The 18,735-nt window shown below is 37.1% G+C and overlaps 4 protein-coding genes across 5 annotated transcripts in view; 3 read left to right on the top strand and 1 right to left on the bottom strand.

Annotated features, from left to right (window-relative positions):
* LOC131326661 (uncharacterized) overlaps positions 1–18,735 on the top strand; it is a 35,584-nt gene that overhangs the window by 8,096 nt on the left and 8,753 nt on the right. The window contains exon 2 of one of the 2 annotated variants that reach the window (XM_058359516.1): positions 18,676–18,713. The gene's annotated coding sequence lies outside the window, so the exon portion shown is untranslated. Of the gene's footprint in view, positions 1–18,675; positions 18,719–18,735 lie in introns of both variants that reach the window. The other variant, XM_058359515.1, reaches the window with a different exon arrangement.
* Positions 181–1,015, top strand: LOC131326665 (uncharacterized). The gene is made up of 2 exons (XM_058359520.1): positions 181–327; positions 407–1,015. The coding sequence occupies exons 1-2, from the start codon at positions 226–228 to the stop codon at positions 974–976; spliced, it is 672 nt and encodes a 223-aa protein (XP_058215503.1). The 5' UTR covers positions 181–225; the 3' UTR covers positions 977–1,015.
* On the bottom strand, positions 1,387–2,709 carry LOC131327875 (uncharacterized). The gene has a single exon (XM_058360999.1). It carries the CDS (start codon positions 2,707–2,709, stop codon positions 1,387–1,389), a length of 1,323 nt encoding a protein of 440 aa, XP_058216982.1.
* LOC131326664 (uncharacterized) overlaps positions 4,568–18,735 on the top strand; it is a 37,180-nt gene continuing 23,012 nt past the window's right edge. The window contains exon 1 of the mRNA XM_058359519.1: positions 4,568–5,714. Within this exon, the coding sequence (XP_058215502.1) occupies positions 4,569–5,471 (903 nt within the window). The 5' untranslated portion in view covers position 4,568 and the 3' untranslated portion in view covers positions 5,472–5,714. The remainder of the gene's footprint in view (positions 5,715–18,735) is intronic.

Here is an 18,735-nt window from a genome sequence, read left to right as displayed (position 1 = left end):
ATTATATCGCAAAATTCTCCTGTGGCAGTAGGAAGCCAAAAGCAAACGATTCGTGGTAAAGGATTTACCATGGTGGAGGATGAGGCTCTGTGTCGAGCTTATTTGGCTATCTCACAAGATCCAATTATAGGCACTAATCAGACCATGGCGAATTTGTGGGAGCGTATATGATTGTGTTTCTCTTCCCAAGCAGATGTTGACTGCAATAGAACCGCTGTTTCTTTAATGAAACGGTGGTCGAAAATTCAAAAAGCTGTGAGCAAATTTTGTGGTTTTCTTGCCCAAGTAGAAAGAAGGCAAAAAAGTGGAACCGGAGAAAAGGAGAAGGTAATTTCCTTTCAATCCAAAACTATGAAATTTTTGTTATATTTTTTTGTCTCTTACATCTTGAATTTATGATTACTAGATGGCCGAGGCTAAACGTATGTTTAGTATTGATGAACGTAATAAGTCATTCATGTTTGAATCTTGCTGGGAAATATTGCGCCACAGTTGTAAGTGGGATGAAATAATGACACCATCGCAAAAACCTACGGTCCAAACAGCAACTTCTTCAAATCCTTCCACTGGTACTCCAACATCCCTTGAATCTGAGCTAGATTTGGACCAACAACCTTCAAGAGAGGGAGTAAACCGACCAAGTGGTATAAAAGCCGCTCTCGAATCACGAAGGAAGAAGGTGATTGATGATGTTAAGTTTGATCAAATGGCAGCAAACCAGAGTCAAATAATAAATGTCTTGACTGGTATCTCCTCGCGAGGTATTGAACGAGAGCAACAAAAAGCTGTTGATCGTCAAAAGAAGGCCGAGGATAGGGAGGCACGGCGGTACTACTTGGCAGAAAGGAATGAAAGGGAGCAAAGGAAGGAGGATCATATCATAATGTCAATGGACATGTCAAACTTAACTCCTATGCAGAGAGCTTACTATGAGCAGCGTCAACAACAAATCATTGCTCGAACTGGGATGCTTTAAGTTTATCTTTCTATTTTATGGTGTTTGAGTATTGGCATGTTTTTAGGAACACAAGGCCTTAACAGGAGAAGATTGTGATTGAATTCGATTGAAAAATGGCATAGACGCATAGTTCTTACGGGTTACGACATTGAAACTGGACTGCCGGTTGAGATTTTTCACATTGCTCTTTTACATAGTCCGGTAACGATTAAGCCGTAGCTCTGGTTTTGACTTGGCTTTTTTACTTCAAAACAAAAACAATGAGCTATTGCACAATCAAAAAGACAACGAGCTATTCCACAAAAGTAGCAAAATAAGATCATGTATAGCAGCCAAACAATAATGGCAGATAACTAATAGCTGCAAGACACATTATTTAATTTCTTAACCAAAACTTCCAAACTTCTACCAGTTTGAGAACTTCCAAACTACATCTCTCCATGTCGTTGCCAAAGATGCTCAACTAAGTCATTGCGGAGAGTGTGATGAGCATCCTTGTTTCTAATTCCGACATGACGAGATAGAAATGATTCAAAATTATCATCACGTTCCCGCGAAATTGCCACTGGTTGGTTCCTCTCTGATGTATAAGTAAAATCAGTACAACTCTCTCCCTCATCCTCGATGATCATATTGTGCAAAATAATGCACGTCTTCATGATTTTCCCAAGCATTTTTCGACCCCAAAACCGTGCCGGTCCTTTTATGATTGCAAATCGTGCTTGTAGAACCCCAAATGCCCGCTCCACATCCTTTCTTGTTGACTCTTGCATCATCGAAAAGTGCTGTTTTTTGGCTCCTTGAGGAGACGAAATAGTTTGAACCAATGTTGCCCATGGAGGATATATGCCGTCCGCTAGATAGTATCCCATATTATAGGCATGTCCATTGATAGAGTAATTAGCGGGAGGAGCTCGCCCTTGGACAAGTTCATCAAAAAGAGGAGAACGATCTAAGACATTGAGATCATTGTGGGATCCTGGCATTCCAAAAAAGGCATGCCAAATCCACAAGTCATAAGAAGCAACGACTTCAAGAATCATTGTAGGTTTTTTAACATGACCGCAATAGGCACCTTTCCATGCCGTCGGACAATTCTTCCACTCCCAATGCATGCAGTCCAAACTTCCTAACATTCCGGGAAATCCGCGAGCCTCCCCAACAACAAGCAATTTACTAACGTCATCTGCCGTTGGAGATCTTAAATACACATCGCCAAATTTTTCGATAATCGATTGACAAAAATGGTTGAAGCATTCAATTGTAGTGCTTTCTCCTAAACGTAAGTACTCATCAGTTGCATCAGCCGGCATTCCATAGGCGAGCATTCTCATTGAGGATGTCATTTTTTGAAGAGAGGATAGTCCGCGTACCTGGCATGCATCTAGCTTTTGAACAAAGTAGGGATTATGTTCTTCAATAGCATTCAGAATCCTCACAAATAGATCACGTCTCATCCGAAAGCATCTACGAAATACCGATGGCGAGAAAACTGGATATTCAGAAAAATAATCAGCAACTAGTCGATCGTGACCCGCTACTCTTTCGCGTCGGTAGTATTTCCGTCCCGGAACAGAGCCTCCCCATTGCTTGCGTTTTCTTGTATTTTCTCTCGCCATTTCTAGCATTAAGCCATTATTTGCCTCATAGAGACCTACAAGTGTGGCTATGGCTATTTCTTCATCACTATCATCAGAAGAGGAGGATGATGATGATGAAGAAGAAAGTGCGGAATATTTAGAAGGCTCCATTATCTAGTTGATGTGAGAAATGAACCAATCTCTCCAACATATATCGGGTAAGAATTTGTCCAGGATAAGAACATATTGAGAGGGAGATTTGTTTGCAAAAGGGGAAAAATGGGAGGGAAATAAATTAGGAGATGTAGTTGGAAAAAAATGGAGGGAAACAAAAATGGAGGGAAATACTATTGAAAGCAAAAAAAACAATACATTTGGGTAATGAATCATTTTGCCATTGGAGTGAGCCTAACCCAAAATGGGTTTTGACTCAAATTTGGATAAAAATTTGGGTCAAGGTTGGAGATGCTCTAACTCAAACTGTAAGCAATTATAATCCATAAATATGGTCACCAATGTATTATCGGAAAGTCTATGGGTACATACATTCATGTACATACACACGTACATACGCACTTTAGACCTGTCTCGGGTCTTATAAAAATGATCCGAGCCGTTCATTTTGTTCAAAATAGTTAATTTACGGTCCTCGTAAAAAATCAACTCAACCAGATATCGGTAAAGGCGTTTACGATACTTCCAACTTTGCTTTAGAATTCAGGTCTGAATTCTATAGCAAAAGTGGATGTTTCATAAACGCCTTTATCGATATCGGGTTGGGTTAATTTTTTACAAAGATCATAAACAAATTATTCTGAACAAAATGAGCGGCTCGAATCTTTTTTGTAGGACTTAATACGGATTTAAATGCATATGTGCGTGATGTATGTACATGAGTGTATGTACCTATAGCAACACTCACCTATGTCCAATTAGTACTTAAATGTGATCACCTTTACATAGCTCTTTTTGAAAGTGGCACCTTAAAATACTATAGACCTATTGGTCAAGATCAAAAACTTTAGAGATTTGCTTCCTCTTAAACTGAAAGGTTGTTAAAGTTAGCATTGTTTGCTCAGGAATAACAAAATTAGCAACCTCTTACCGCTAAAAAAAAATTCGTTTAAGAAAGAAGGAATGGTGGTTCGATAAGAATAAAAAAAACAAAAAAACAAATTTTAGTTATTAGATAACCAAAACTAGCAACCTTTTCATGGTAACCAAATTTAATGGTTCCATATCTCGTCAATTAAATACACCATCATCACACGAAAATGCTCTCTCTCTCTCTCTCTCTCTCTCTCTCTCTCTCTCTCAGTTTCAAAAACTTCTTTTTTTCAAAATTTCATACGTGAAAACTGTTTTCAAAAAAATATTTAAAAAAACAGTTCAGAAACATTTTTTTCAAAAATTGTTTTTCTTCATAAAAGAAAACTCTTTTTTTTAAAGTCTTTTCGAAAATTGTTTTTTAAAAAGTTTTTTCAATTTTTTTCTATTTCTAATAAACTGTTTTTATTAGTTTGAAAACTGTTTTTAAAAATTTATTTTCTCACAATTTTTAGTTTCTTGTAGTTCGAAAAAGTGATGTAGTAAATTTTATTATGCCATCATTGGCGTCTATTTTGTTTACTTTACCAATCCCTTAAAATGAATACAAAATGTGAAGTGACAACTTTTGGTTATCTAATTTTGGTTAGGCTATTGTGGATGCTTTTAGGTTCTATCCACTCTTTTGGGGCTAGTCCATACAACCCTTGCTCTGACTTTAGTTGACACCTTCGCAAAAGAGTGGTGAAATTAATTCCATCAATCATGGTGCGAGTAAGCTGGCCCAATCGTTTTGAGTTATAAAAAAGAACTCTAAAATAGTTAGTTGGGAGCAAGAATTTTGTTTCGTCCATTCTTAAAGATCTTAAGCTTTACAAAACTGAAATGTTGCATATAGTTAAGTTGAGCCTTAAACTTGTTTGCGTAACTTTCCTTTTCTTTTCTTTTTTTTCCAACTTATGAGTTGAAGACGAGTGTGTACGATGGATCCAATTCCAGTGTGGGTGAGGAGACTCTGGGATGAGTGGGGTTTACAGCTACTGATTCTCCTAAGTCTTGCTTTACAGATCATCCTTTCCTTGTTGGGCAATCGAAGAAAGTACATATCGTCAATATGGATTAGTATCTTTCTTTGGTCGGCCTATTTAATGGCCAATTGGGTAGCAACCAGTGCCCTAGGCAAGCTCTCAGATATCGAAGTCAATTATGACAATGGCAACACATTGAGGGCCATATGGACACCTTTGCTTTTACTACACCTTGGTGGCCCGGACACCATTACGGCTTTCTCTGTGGACAATAATCGTCTTTGGTTGAGGCACCTTTCCGGACTAGTGGTTCAATTTTCCGTTCCGGTTTATGTTATTCTTATGTCCTGGAAACATTCCTGGTTTTCAATTATGTCAATCCCGGCGTTTGTGGCTGGATTTATCAAGTACGGGGAGAAAACATGGGTTCTCTTGTCGGTGAGCCGTGATAAATTCGAGAAAATTGTGCCGTTTGGCAATGTAGACAGTGATTCAGATCTTGGCAATAATTACACAATGGAGGATAAAAATTATATACACGGTTTATGTATTGCCCATAGGTGTGTCAAGGCATTTAAGGAATTTACAGAGTATTGTGACATGGAGAATAACGGGTTCAGATTGCAAAATCGTATAGAGGTTGATGACATTAGCGAGTTCTGGGATGCCATAGAGGTCGAAATGGGGCTAATGTTCGATTTGTTATACACAAAGGCACCCATGAACTTTAGGAAGCGAGGATGTATTCTGCGTTGCTTTACTTTCTCGTGTACGGTGGGTGTGTTGATAGGATTAATCATCCGACTTGGGGAAGGTCGAGAGAAATGGTTGACATTGCCATCACTGAGGTGCTTCTAGTGGGAGCTCTGGCATTGGAGATTTATGCAATCATTTCACTGTATCTCTCTTCCGATTGGGCAATGCTTTGGCTAATTAAGAACAACGAAGCCGAACAAGTAATCCAGCTTAGGAAAATAAAATCACGGCTTTTTTTCCTCCCAAAAGAGTACCGGTGTAAAATGGTGGGCAATTCGATCTACTTGATTATTTGGTCAATGAGCCGGACCTAGAGGTGGTTTGGTCATTGTTGGGGATCAAAAGGTGGTTAGAAGAATACTTTTAAGTACACGCTCAAGAAGTATGTACCCACTACCCGAGACTGCTGTCATTGACCCTTCTCTCCTGTTTGCCCCGATTTCAAAGTGTTGTATTCATTTAATTGGTCCTCGAATTGGAGAGGACACCATGATCAGAACCATTGAAGAGGACCCCAGTTGGAAAGTATTCTTTTACAACTCTTTTGAAGAGGAAATTCTCCTCTTGCACACCGCAACAGAAGTCTGCTACAATTTGGAAATGGAATGGGATATTGATAATGCAGCTGATCAAAACAACAGGGATGGTACTGTATCACAACAACACACGATGCCCGGCCCCTCAGATTCGTCCACGTCGTGGGAAGGAAACAGAGAACTGTGCAGAACTCTATCACGCTACATGATGTATCTTGTTATGCGCTCTTCGTTGTTGCCTATTGCTGCATCTTCTGATTTCGTCAGGGACCGTCTCCAGTCAATTGAAAAAAACGACGTCGGAGACGCACAAGATGTAAGGGCAGCTTGCCGATATTTGTCAGAAAGCAATTCAGACGATTCTGTTGTCAAACTCTTAAAGAGTAAACAAAAGGATTTGAGATGGGAAACGTTGAAGTGGGTGTGGGTGAGGATGCTATGCCATGCGGCGAGTAAGGGTCAAAGAAATGAGCATTTCCGGCACTTGAGCAAGGGAGGCGAGTTTCTCACTTTCCTTTGGTTCTTTCTACCACAATCTAAAAAGCTCATGGTACTACCGTAATCAATTATTTACCCTTCATTTTTATGTTCTTCCGTCCTAAATTTGTGAAATAATTGCTCTGAATTGATAAGAAAGCTGTGAGAGCTCCCTTGTGTTAGCGTTGTTGTAAGAACTAAATTTTATTTTCTAATTTGATATTTTACCTTTACGCATTATTTGGGTGTCATTGATGTATCTTTTATCACTTGCATGTGATTTTAGGCGGCCTCCTAAAGAGAGTAACCCCATTGATAATGTGAGTTTAATTAGTTGGATACCCTCTTGGACTTGATCAAGCATCTCAAACATTGGCTTCAAATTTGGATATGTCAACTAGATTTTAAATTTCAATGTTCTTTAGATTTTAAATTTGCAACGAGAAAAATGAAAACAAAATGAATTTTGTTTTCAAATAAATGAAAGCTTCAAGAAAAAGAAGAAATTAAGTGCCCCAACTTAATTTCTATCACACTTTTGTGTGGGTTTCACATTCTTTGAAGAAGTTGAGGCACCACGTGTCGGTACCCCGGAGACATTGAATAATTTTTCCTTTTCACCATACTTTTTGGTTGGGTTAGAAAAATAAGTTGAACATTAAAGATAATGTTGCACATGGTAAAGTAAGTTGAACATTAAACTTGTTTGTGTATCTTTCTTTCTTCTTCTTTTTCCCATATATAACTTTTTAAACATATATGTTGGAGTTTGCCGAGCAAAAAAAAAAAACATATATGTTGGAGTTAGACTCTTTCTCAAAGTAAAACCCTAGCCGCCAGGAGTTTCCCTCCTCCCCTCCCTCCCACCAGGATTTCTACTCTAATCCGGGTGGTAGGATGGGTGGTTCTCCCCGCACACCACCACCAACCACCCCCCCCCCCCCCCCCCCCCCCCCGCTCTCGTTCGGTTTGTTTTCTTGGTTTGGGTGAAACTTCCAAACCCATATCTATTTTGCGTTGGATCTCAGTGCCAGCATCAACTAGTGTTTGCAGCAATGATGCGGGATGCTGCGGCGATGGTGACAATCGGCGATAGTGCCGGCGTTCTCCTCGGCTGTCTCTTAACCACCGAATTGTCGTCTTCATTCTCTCCAAAGGCGGCATGGTCGGCGAGGTCCTTTGGCATCCGATCATGTTGATTGTTGGGGTATGATTTTTTGGGGGTTTGTCTTGGTTTGTTTTTCCCTGTGTTTCTCTCCTTTGGGAGTCTTCCTCACCCATCGTTTGGGGGTGTCATTTTTTCGTGGTTGTGTGTGTGAGTTGGGTTATATGAGATGTAGTAGTTGGTGTGTGGGGTTGCACTGATGCTCTTCTTGTCTACGTGTATCGGGTTTGGATGTGTGGGTCTTTGAATTGCCTACCCGCCTGTTCGGTTATTTTCTCTCTCGGAAAGAATATGTCATATATTGTAAGCTCTTCGTTACCAATGGAAATCCTAAACTTTTGGCAAAAAAAAAAAATACATATATGTTGAAGACAAGTGTGTGATGGATCCAATTCCAGCATGGGTGAGGAGACTCTCGGATGTTTGGGATCTATGGCTACTAGTTCTCCTTAATCTCGTTTTACAAATCATTCTTTCACTACTTGGCAATCACATAAAGTACATGCGTCACAATGGATTAGTATCCTTGTTTAGTCGGCCTATTTAATGGCCGAATGGGTTGCAATTGTTGCCCTCGGCAAACTCTCAGATGCCCAAATCGATTATGACAATGGCAAAGCGTTGAGGGCCATATGGGCACCTTTGTTATTGCTACACCTTTGCGGGCCCGACACCATTACTACTTACTCTGTAGAAGATAATAAGCTCTAGATGAGGCACCTTTTCAAACTAGTGGTTCAATTTTCTATTGTAGTCAGAGTTATTTTTATGGTCTGGAAACATTCCTAGTTTTTAATTATGTCAATCCCGGCGTTAGTGGTTGGATTTATCAAGTATGGGGAGAGAACATGGGTTCTCTTGTTGGTGAGCCGTGATAAATCCGGGGAGATCGTGCCGTTTGGCAATGTATGTTGGTACAAAACTGGAACCTTCAAAATCTGGAGCCTTCTGCAACTTGAACAATCTGATGGAAATCGCTTCGACTCACGTTACGACCTTGCTTTCCGAAAACAGTATTCGCCCCCACCAATTGGCGTGCACCGGGTTACAGTGAATCTGTTTTGAGGATAAAACGAAGCCCGATCAATGATCTTCTGCCTGCGCCCGTACAAACGAAGGACAGACAGAATACCGAGCCTAAGAGAATCAATTGAACCAAGGACTGTTAATTCCGTTTCTACAGAATAACGGAATAACAACACAGAAAACAACGAGTCAGAGAGAGGGGGAGTTTCTAGATATTTTTTGGTGTGTGTAATGACTTAACCAATGGCCTATTTATAGACTTATAGGCACTCTTACGTGAAAGGTTGTATCTTTAGTAAACACACATTAGAAAGGATATGTCTTTTGAAGACAATTAATCAATACAAAGGATCATGCCTTTTAGTAGGCACCCTTTCAAGGAAATAATTAATTAGGAAGGTTCATGCCTCTTGGAGGCACTCCCATGTATCACATCCATTCCTAACAATCACACCCCATTTTAATAATCACACCCTAAGTTAATAGGTGTTATAACTATTCACATAAAGTCATTGTACTTTATGTGAAAAGATGTCGCACCTGGTCACAAATAACCTTTTGCAACCTTTTTTATTTTGAAAAATCTCCAACAATGTAGGCAGAGGATCAAATCTTGGCATTTGGCAATAACAACACATTGGAGGATAAAAATTGTATGCACGTTTTATGTATTGCCCATACCTGTGTCAAGGCATTTAAGAAATTGACACAGTTTTATGACACCGAGAATAACGTGTTCGAATTGGAAAATGATATAAAGGTTGATGGCATTGTCGTAAGAACCAAATTTTATTTTTAGCAAATTAGAGGCTGGTCCCTTTTTTCAGATTCGGTTTCATCCCAACCCTAAATATTTTTTTGAGGCACCGCCACGGGGACATCGAATAATTTTTCGTTTTTTCCCTGCCTTTTGATTGGGTTAGAAAAATATAAACAAAGTAGTTTTTCCAAACTTAACTATTTGGCTGTGGTTGCCCCGGTTGAAGAAGAGGGCCTGTCGTGACCAAGGCACAACGAGGGTATTGTTTCCAGACTCACCTTCATGATTGGAAAAGTTCAGTTCGTTCAATTCATCGAGTTGATAATCCGTGTAAAAATATCAAATTGATTAGACTTCGTTTGCCATAAATCACACAAGCAGTTCAATTTGTCTAAGAAAATGATTCACAATCACACTGTTCTTATTTTCGACCAATTTGATCTTTTCCGTGTACGATCAACTTGACCAATTTAATGAAATTATACATCTCAGATTAAAATTCAACGAGCCTTAACCCCCGAGTAATCCCAAGCTTGCTACCAGTAACCAGAGTGAAACGAAATTCTTGGCCACTATTTCAAAGTATTGTGACAACAGTGGGAAGGAGATGATGATTTTAAGTCAAATGTGGAATATGCCAACAAGGAATCATCTTATGGGAGATGAGATGAAACCTTCAAATCCGGTTTTAACTGCATACTATTTTTGCAACGGGTTATGTCCTTATCTTGGGCAGAACTGGACAGTTTTAAAAATCGAGTCATCCATCTTGACAATCAATTATACAAAAAGCATAGATAGTTTTTTAACCGTAAGATCTCTTACCGGTAAGCTGCTATCAACAAATTCAAACCATTACTTGATCAGATGGGCGGCCAAGATTTGGAGATCCTATCCAAAATGAGGATAGAAAATGATCGATACTCTTTTTATTCTTATGACTGTAACATGATCAAAGTTGAGGGCTGCAGGTTCAATGGTCCCTGCAAAGTGCATTGGTTAAGTGGTAGGGACGATTTTTTTTTTCTTCTCAATATTGTATACATCAGCGGAAGTTAACGGGATGATAGTATGTTAGTCCACAGGGGTTCAAAGACTATCCATAGTCCTGAACCCTAAACTGCACCTCGCAGGGCTCGAACCATGGCCCCACTGGGGGAGGGGTACGAACTGAGCTAAGGCTCCGTTCCAGAAACTTTCTTAAAAAATAAGTACTTATTTTGGAACTTCTCAAAGAAAAATAAGAAGGGTTGTTCCAGAAAACTCAAATAAGCAGCTTATTTCACATTTTCAAACTCAAAAATAACGTAAATGAAAAATAATTTTTCAATTTTTTTTGCACCGTATTAAAAATCTCAATGAGATCTATCAAATAAGATCCATATTGATAGAAAAATTATTTGCATAAACACATGATTTTTGAGCTTAAAGTTGCTTTAATCAAAAAATAAGTACTTACTTCTTATTTTGTGGAACACCCCTTTTTATTGAACAAAAAATAAGAACTTATTCAAGTTCTGGAACGGGGCCTAAAAGCTCATTAATAAATGGTAGGGACAAATTTGAGGGTTGGTTTAGGTGTCACAGAAAGCACAAAACAGTAAGGTGTATTATGAGAAGTGGCTAACAGTCTCCGTATTACGGAGTATTTTATTGGGAAATGCTACGTACGCAGAATTCAGACCCATAAATTACCCGAAATAATAACACTTTAGTCCAGAATAATAACACATTGGTAACTCATTAAATACAGTACTTGTTTTTCCTTCTTTTTTTTTTTTCCAGCCTTTGGGCCAAAAGTCATTTGTTGTCACACAGCCTCCTGCTAACCCACAGTCACCCCAATAAAGCCGCCTTCTCTTGAACTTAATTTAAATTTGTGAATTTTATTCTTATTTAAATTTGTTTTATATTTTTTAGTTTTGTGCTAAATTTTTGTAGATAATCGATTCGTTCCGACGAGAGAAAGCGGAAAAGTAAAAAAATCTTACCTTTACCCAAGTATTTTGAAAAATAACTACTGTATTTTTTAGGTGAGAAATAACTAAAAAATAACTTTTTGATCTAAAAAGTAGTTATTTTTCAAAGTACTTGGGTAAAGGTAAAAAAAATTTACCTTTCTGATTTCTCTTGTCGAAACGAATCAGTAATTCACAAAAGTTTGGCACAAAACTAATAAATGCGAAAAAAATTCAAATAAAGACAAAATTTTCAAATTTAAGTTAAGTTTAACTTAAGTCCAAGAGAACACAGCCTAAGTCTAGTCTTACTGAACAATTCTACTGCATGAGTGTGAGATCCACTCCAAGTCCCACAAAAATACAAAAAAAGTACTTATAAATTTTAAAGTTATTTTTTTTATGGAGCCCTATAAAAAATTTTGAAGCTTCAAAAATCATCTTCAACAAATATCAATAAGTATTTTTTTTTAATTCGTGGGGGTGACACCGTTCAATGAAAATCTAATTACATGTTGTGCAGAAAATATGTTGACAAAAATTTAAGTATAATGTCATATAATTACTGTGGGTTAAGCAGGTAGTTGGGGGGACAACAGATGACTTTTGGCCCAAAGGCTCGAGAAAGAAAAAAAAAAGGAAAAACAAATATTCATGATGGGTTTGGATTGAAAAGTTAAGTAACTTTTTTTTGGTCTTTATTTGAATTTTTTGCATTAAACTTTTGTGACTTATTAATTCGTCTCGATGAAAAGAATCGAAAAATAATTTTTTTTATCAAAACTTATAATTTTTTGAATAAAGACAAAAATAAGTCAATAAAACAACTTTTTGTACTTATTTGTCTTTATTAAAAAAATTATGAATTTCGATCAAAATTTTATATTTTTTCGATTCCTCTCGCCAAGACGAATTAATAAGTCACAAAATTTTAACGCAAAACTAACAAATAAAAATAAAATAAAATAAAATAATGACAAAATAAGTTACTATTGTACTTTTAAAGCTAAATCAATTCTTAATGAGTTTGTGGGTGGAACCACGACCTTTTATGAGTGGAGAACCAAAGGTGGTATTATTCTGAACTAAAGCGTTATTATTCTGGATAATTTATGGGTCTCAATTCCGGATAGCAGCATTTTCCACTAAAGCGACCTGAAAAGACCTCTTACTGCTCTACTTCATGGTCTCTGAACAAAGAAAACATATGAGCTGTCAGATTTGTAGCGAATAAGGGCCAACCTACGTAACGGATTTGGGAAGCCCAGTACGGTTCCATCGAAGACGAATAACGGTGTTACGGGAAAACACAAGAGTAACAGCAGTTACGGCCGATACGTAACAAGAATTGGTGTGTAAAGACCGTTACACAGTTCCAGCAGACATAACACCACCCCGTTACACAGTTCCAAGAGACATAACACCAGGAATCACATTATGTCTCTTTTTGCTCCTTTTTCCTGACTCCATGTGACGCTGCAGTGAAATTGTTAGTGGTTTACAAACCACCACATTTCAATTATATCAATTATCAACAGACAGAATACCAGGAATCACTTATGTCCTCTTTTTCCTGACTCCATGTGAAGCCATGAGAAGCTACAGTGAGATTGTTGTGGCTTACAAACCACCATGCTGCAATCACATCAATTATTTGCACTGCTTTACAAGAAAGAACAGAGATGGAAAGAGAAAAAACAGAGATGGAAAAAAAAAAACCTTCGAAGGAGAAAAGCTTCCACTGGGTCTTACCAAATACTCCTAGCTTCGATCTAGGCAAAAAGAGGGAGAAAAATCTGTGATTTCGCCTTCTTCAATGAGGGGGTCGGGCTGTAGGCGAAATTCCAAGAGAAGGTGACCGTGAAAAACGAGTATCCTTAGAGGGGTGTCCAGGTAAATAATCATAAAATTCGTGGTAACATATTTTAGAAATTCGCAGGAAGAAAGCATGACAATCATCAGATTAGATTGGAAAGCATAATAGATGTAATAAATAAGTTAGTGAGAAATATCAAATTGTTTCCACTAACGAATAAATTGTAGATGGATATATAAGTAAAAAAAATTGTTGATTAGTGTAAACAAAATGATAAAATGCCAAAAACTTATTAATTAGTATGAATGATGTGTTAAAATGCCACAAATTATTTATTGGTGCGAACAACATTGTAAAAATGACTCAAGTTTTTACCAAAAATTGTTAGTGGAATCGGGGCCTAACTCACTACTTGCACACACATATTTGTAATCAAAACATAAAATCGAGATTAAATTATTTACACCGTCGGTGTAAATATTTATTTTTTTCAAATCTATTACATTGCGCCACGTCGCCATATTTCTATTAATTGATACTACTATTCTGACAACATAACACAATATAATTGATTTAGAGAAAATAAATACAATATTTAAAATCAAACCACTGACCACCCAGTTACTTGTACAATTCTCATTTACAGATCACCGTACAAGCCAACTGGATTGGCCCCCGCACACAATTACTCTCACCTGCTCTCTTGTCCTGCAACTTTACTACTCCACAGACACATCACACATGCTAACAAACCCAAAGCAAAGATTATCCTCTACAACAGAATTTACTTTTCTCATTGTATAAATAAGCAGTTAGGTTTCATTTGTTTTTTAGGAGAAAATCTTATTTCCGAAGATGTTATAAACACTTAGCACTTAATCGTAACCGTCCAAAAATATTTTGGAAGGTCTGGATGTTAATGAAATTTTTTCGAAGAAGAGTTAAACTTTTTTCCAAATTTTTTTTATTAAAAATTCGGACTGTCCAAAAGTTTAAAATTTTTTATTAAAATTCTGATCGTCCAAAAGTATTTTGGACGGTTGCGATTGAATAGTGTTGTAAATAAGTATATCTCTTGTTTTAGACACCTTGTAATCAAGCATTTTCAGTTCTTGTAGAAAGCCGTCAGTACTTCAGCAATAATATTGTAAGGCCCCGTTCAAGAACGTCAATTAAATACTTATTTTTTAAAAAGATAATTTTAAATTAAAAAATAATTAGTTTATTTAAATATAAAAATATATAATATTGATTTTGTTTGAAAGATTTCATTGAGATCTTTTGAACGACGCAAAAAAAATAAATCAAAAACTTAATTTTCATTTACATTATTTTTAAGTTTAAAAATATAAAATAAATATTTATTTTTTAAAAAGATGTTCTGAAACAAAGCCTAAGTCTTCTTTCAATCCTTTAGAGCTACATATTATAGCAAGTCTATGGCCTCATTCTTGTAAACTTTTTTTTTTTTTTTGTGTTTTGTTCGTCTTTTTTGAATTTTTATTAGATTCACGTGATATTTTTGAATTAATCATCTAGGAGTATCTCGACGAAAAGAATTTAAGAAGTACAAAATTATAACAAAAGAAAAGCTCATTATAAAGTAATTTTATTTGTCTAAAGTGTCGTTTTATTTAAAAAAATTTCAACATCAATCCATATTTTATCAGAGATACTATGTACAGATTGCCCAGATTTTGACGTAGCTGTTGACTTGTAGATCTAGAAACCGGATCCCTTTTGTTAGCCGGTTGTAGGTAGAATTTGCTTTTCCATTGAATAGATAGGCAGAGTTAGGTTTCCTTTGTTAGAGCATCCCCAATTGGGATGTATTTTGAATCTGATAGATAGTTATTTTAGATGAAAAAATTAGTTAAAAATTGGTTGGATGTAAAATGGAATCTATTCTTCTCTAATGGTGAGATGTAAAAAAAGGATGGATAATTAACTAAATTTTTCTTTCCCTTAATTTTTTCAACTTTTTTAACCCTAATTCAAGTATTACTTCCATTAAAAAATAATTTTAATATCCGATAATCGAGTACTTCAAAAAAAATTAATTTCGCATAAAAAAAAAATACTTCCGTCTCAATTTTTTTTACTTCTCATCCACTTCAATTAAGATTTAAAAAAAGAACAAAAACTCCAACGGGCTGCCCGGCCCACCCCCTATGCCTTTCCATGATTCCATCCCTATTCTCTCTCTCTCTGTCAGTCAGAGAAGAAACGTAAAAACAAGGGGAAGAAACGAAGAAAAAAGGGTTTTGATCGGAAACACAACTCAATCCACACCCCCCACGCACCCACCCACCCACCCACACACACACGATCTCTCTCTCTCTCTCTCTCGATCATCCATCCCCTGCCGATCCAAATCCTCATCCAAACCCTTGCATCCCGATCGGAAAATCACCTCCAGATTCGACCCCAACTCCTGCCGGCGTCATCCACCTCACGGACCCCCTCATCACCTGCTTCCTCACCTCCAGATTCAAGATTTGCAGATTCCGGCGAAGTTCAAGTTTTTTCGGTCTTTTCCGTCGACTCAGGTATACTCCGGCCGTCCATTGTTCTGGTAAATTAGTTGATTTTCTGACCTGGAGGGTATGGAAAGATGCATCTAGGGATGGATATATCCATCCCCATATAACTCAAAGCTATTTTCCATCCCCGGATCCATCCCCATTGGAAAGCTGGTTTTTGATTTAGGGCTGGATAATAACTATGACAACCCCTTTTCTATCCCCATTGGGGTTGCTAAATTCAGGAAGTGCTCACTCATACAGAAGTATTCCTCCTTGAATTCAATTAATCCTTTGTAATCAAGCATTTTCAGTTCTTGTAGAAAGCCTTGATCAGTACTTCAGCAATAATTAATATTGTAAGTATCTTCTTTCAATCCTGGCCTTCTCCGTATTATAATATTAGTATATCAGATACTATATATGTCAAAATACGTAGGACTATCTTTGAGTTGACTTTGATTTTAAAAACCGATCGAATGAGCATTTTTATCAGAAATCCTATGAGGACAGATCAAAGCCCACTGCAATCGTACCGACGGTCACCGCCGGGCCATCTTCGGCCACCGGACAGCCAATCCGAGCCGTCCAAAAAATTTTAAAAAAAAACCTAGGGAGGCTCTCGCGGGAATCAACGGCATCCAATGTGTGTAGGGTGGTTGGATCAAGCACCCTATTTTTCATGTATTCATGTGTGTGTATATACATGAAAAATAGGGTGCTTGATCCAACCACCCTACACACATTGGATGCCGTTGATTTTCACGCGGGCCCCCTCGGTTTTGTTTTTTAGAATTTTTGGACTGCTCAAATCGGCCGTCCGGTGGCGAGAGAAGGCCCGAGGGAGGCCATCGGTACGATTTCGGTGGGCTTTGGTTGGTGCGCCTAGTAAGACTCCATTTTTATATCCAAAGCGATCTTGTGGAGTCATGTGTGCATGGTTGTCTTTTAACCTTGTTTGCCCATGGATATGGGGCCGGAAAAAAACACCCCTTCAAATTTTGGCCGTCTAAAACACTTTTGAACGGTCCGGATGCATCAATTAGACCATACTGGTCCGAAGCTCAATTGTCTGGATCCAATCGTGATGGATATATATAGGCGTTGAGGGTGTTTGACGTAGCTAGCTAGCTGTTGACTTGTACATGAAGAAGGTAGCTAGGAAAGGCAGTAAGAAATTGAAAAACCAGATCGAGCTCTCAAAGATTTACTGGTTAATACATATATATCATTGTTTATCAATCACTCTATTTCGATATAAGAAGCATATATATTGCATGAACAAGCATAATTTCATTTACGAATAATCACATTGAAAAAATTAAAAATTAAAAAGTAAGAAGAAAAAGAATTAACTTCTTTCTGAGGAGTATTAGTTTAGCTAGCGGTGAATCTGCAGTTAAATATAGTTTAGAATTACATTGCCTTAATATACAAATATACAATTAGAAGAGGCACTTAGACAGTAGTATCATAAACAAGTTTAGATTCAGAGCAATTGTTGTAGAAACTTTAATAATTGTATTTCTTTTTTAAACTTATTGTATAAATCATCTATCATAGAACATGTGTATCAATGGTTTTTTTTTTTTTTAATCATATGCGAGTGCTTTAAAAAAATTCACAACTGAGGTCTCCAATTCCTGTTACACATTGATCGATACCCCCAACCGTTACACCAAGCGATTTAAAATCATGGCTTCTACGCATATGGACATGTTTCTACAAAAGTACTATTGCTTATCAAAAGAATATAAATAAAGAGAAAAACTTATTTACAGAGGATTCCTTAAATAAGTTTTACGAAGGTGATTTTAGACCGTTCAAAATACTTTTGGCTGGATTCACCCCGCTGTAAACAACTTATTCGCGGCGGAATAAGTCTCTCTCATAAATAAATATGCTTTAGCACATGGTTGCTCTGTCTTGAACGCTAACCAAAAGGTAACCATGTGAAATAAAATTATCTTTTAAGTACGTAAGGTTTCTTTTCTAAGTATCAACTTTCATGTTTGTGTGCTAGAGTGTATTAAATCTTATAGTATGCTAGTATGTGTGCCAAGTTTGACAACTATGCTAGCAAACAATAAGTGGGTCTCACCTCTATAATTCAAACTCTAACTATAAAATATAAATATTCACTACTCCTAATACACCCTTGTGAGACATATTTTTATCCTAACAAATATTTTAACACATAAATTTATCAAACTCATTGTGGATGTTCTAACACACTTTTATGTTATCAATGTTTGACACACACTTGTGGGACCCATTTTTATCCTAATACACCTTTAACAAACATTTTAACACATAAATATACCAAACCTCATTGCGGATGCTCTTACAGAACCAAATACCGAAAAATAGGTAAAATATTTTACGCTCAAACAAACGGAGCCTAATACTTCCTTCAAATTCCTTTTATCCCTTTGCAAATTCTTCGTATACGGATATCATACTTGGAATACCAAATCTATGCTACAAAATATGTCTCACCTCGCAAACGGCACCCAAAGTAGGCCCGAATTGACGCGGCCACGTGGCAATCCACACATGTCAAAACGTAGTACTAGTATATGAATGCCCTGGAATGTTTAAGCAAATATGTGATAACATCCCATAATATTTCTACTATGCTAACACGTACATGTCAAAACGTTAACAAAGTCACCAAACATCTCTTAAACCATCAAAAGTTTCTGCACATATTGGCGTGTTAAAAGAATATACTTTGCTTCAACTTGTCTGTCTTGAATACAAACCAAAAGGAAACCTTGTCAAGTAGTATTCGCTTTAGGAGTTCAGGTAAGGTTTCTTTTCCAAGAGCATCAATCTTTCTTACGTACCGAACCATTTAATTTCTAGCAAGTAATTTGTTCCCTGTTTCACTTTCCAAAAGTAATATTCCAGCTAAAATTTCCAAGCAAGGAATTGTTCTCTCTTTCTTTTTCTGTCCTGTGAAACATTTTTGTTTCTACATATACGAGTGGGAGGCACAATATGTAGAGCAGCTTGTGTCTTATAATTGTTTTCAAGTCATCAGAGTTTCAAGTCATCACAGGCTAGTAGGCTACACTACAGGTAAGGTTTCACATTATTGCAA

The sequence above is a fragment of the Rhododendron vialii genome, chromosome 5a (genome assembly GCF_030253575.1).
Source record: "Rhododendron vialii isolate Sample 1 chromosome 5a, ASM3025357v1".
In the NCBI taxonomy this organism is placed as follows: Eukaryota; Viridiplantae; Streptophyta; class Magnoliopsida; order Ericales; family Ericaceae; genus Rhododendron; species Rhododendron vialii.
The sequence above is the reverse complement of the archived record's forward strand: the minus strand, read 5'-3'. Positions and strand labels throughout refer to the sequence as shown.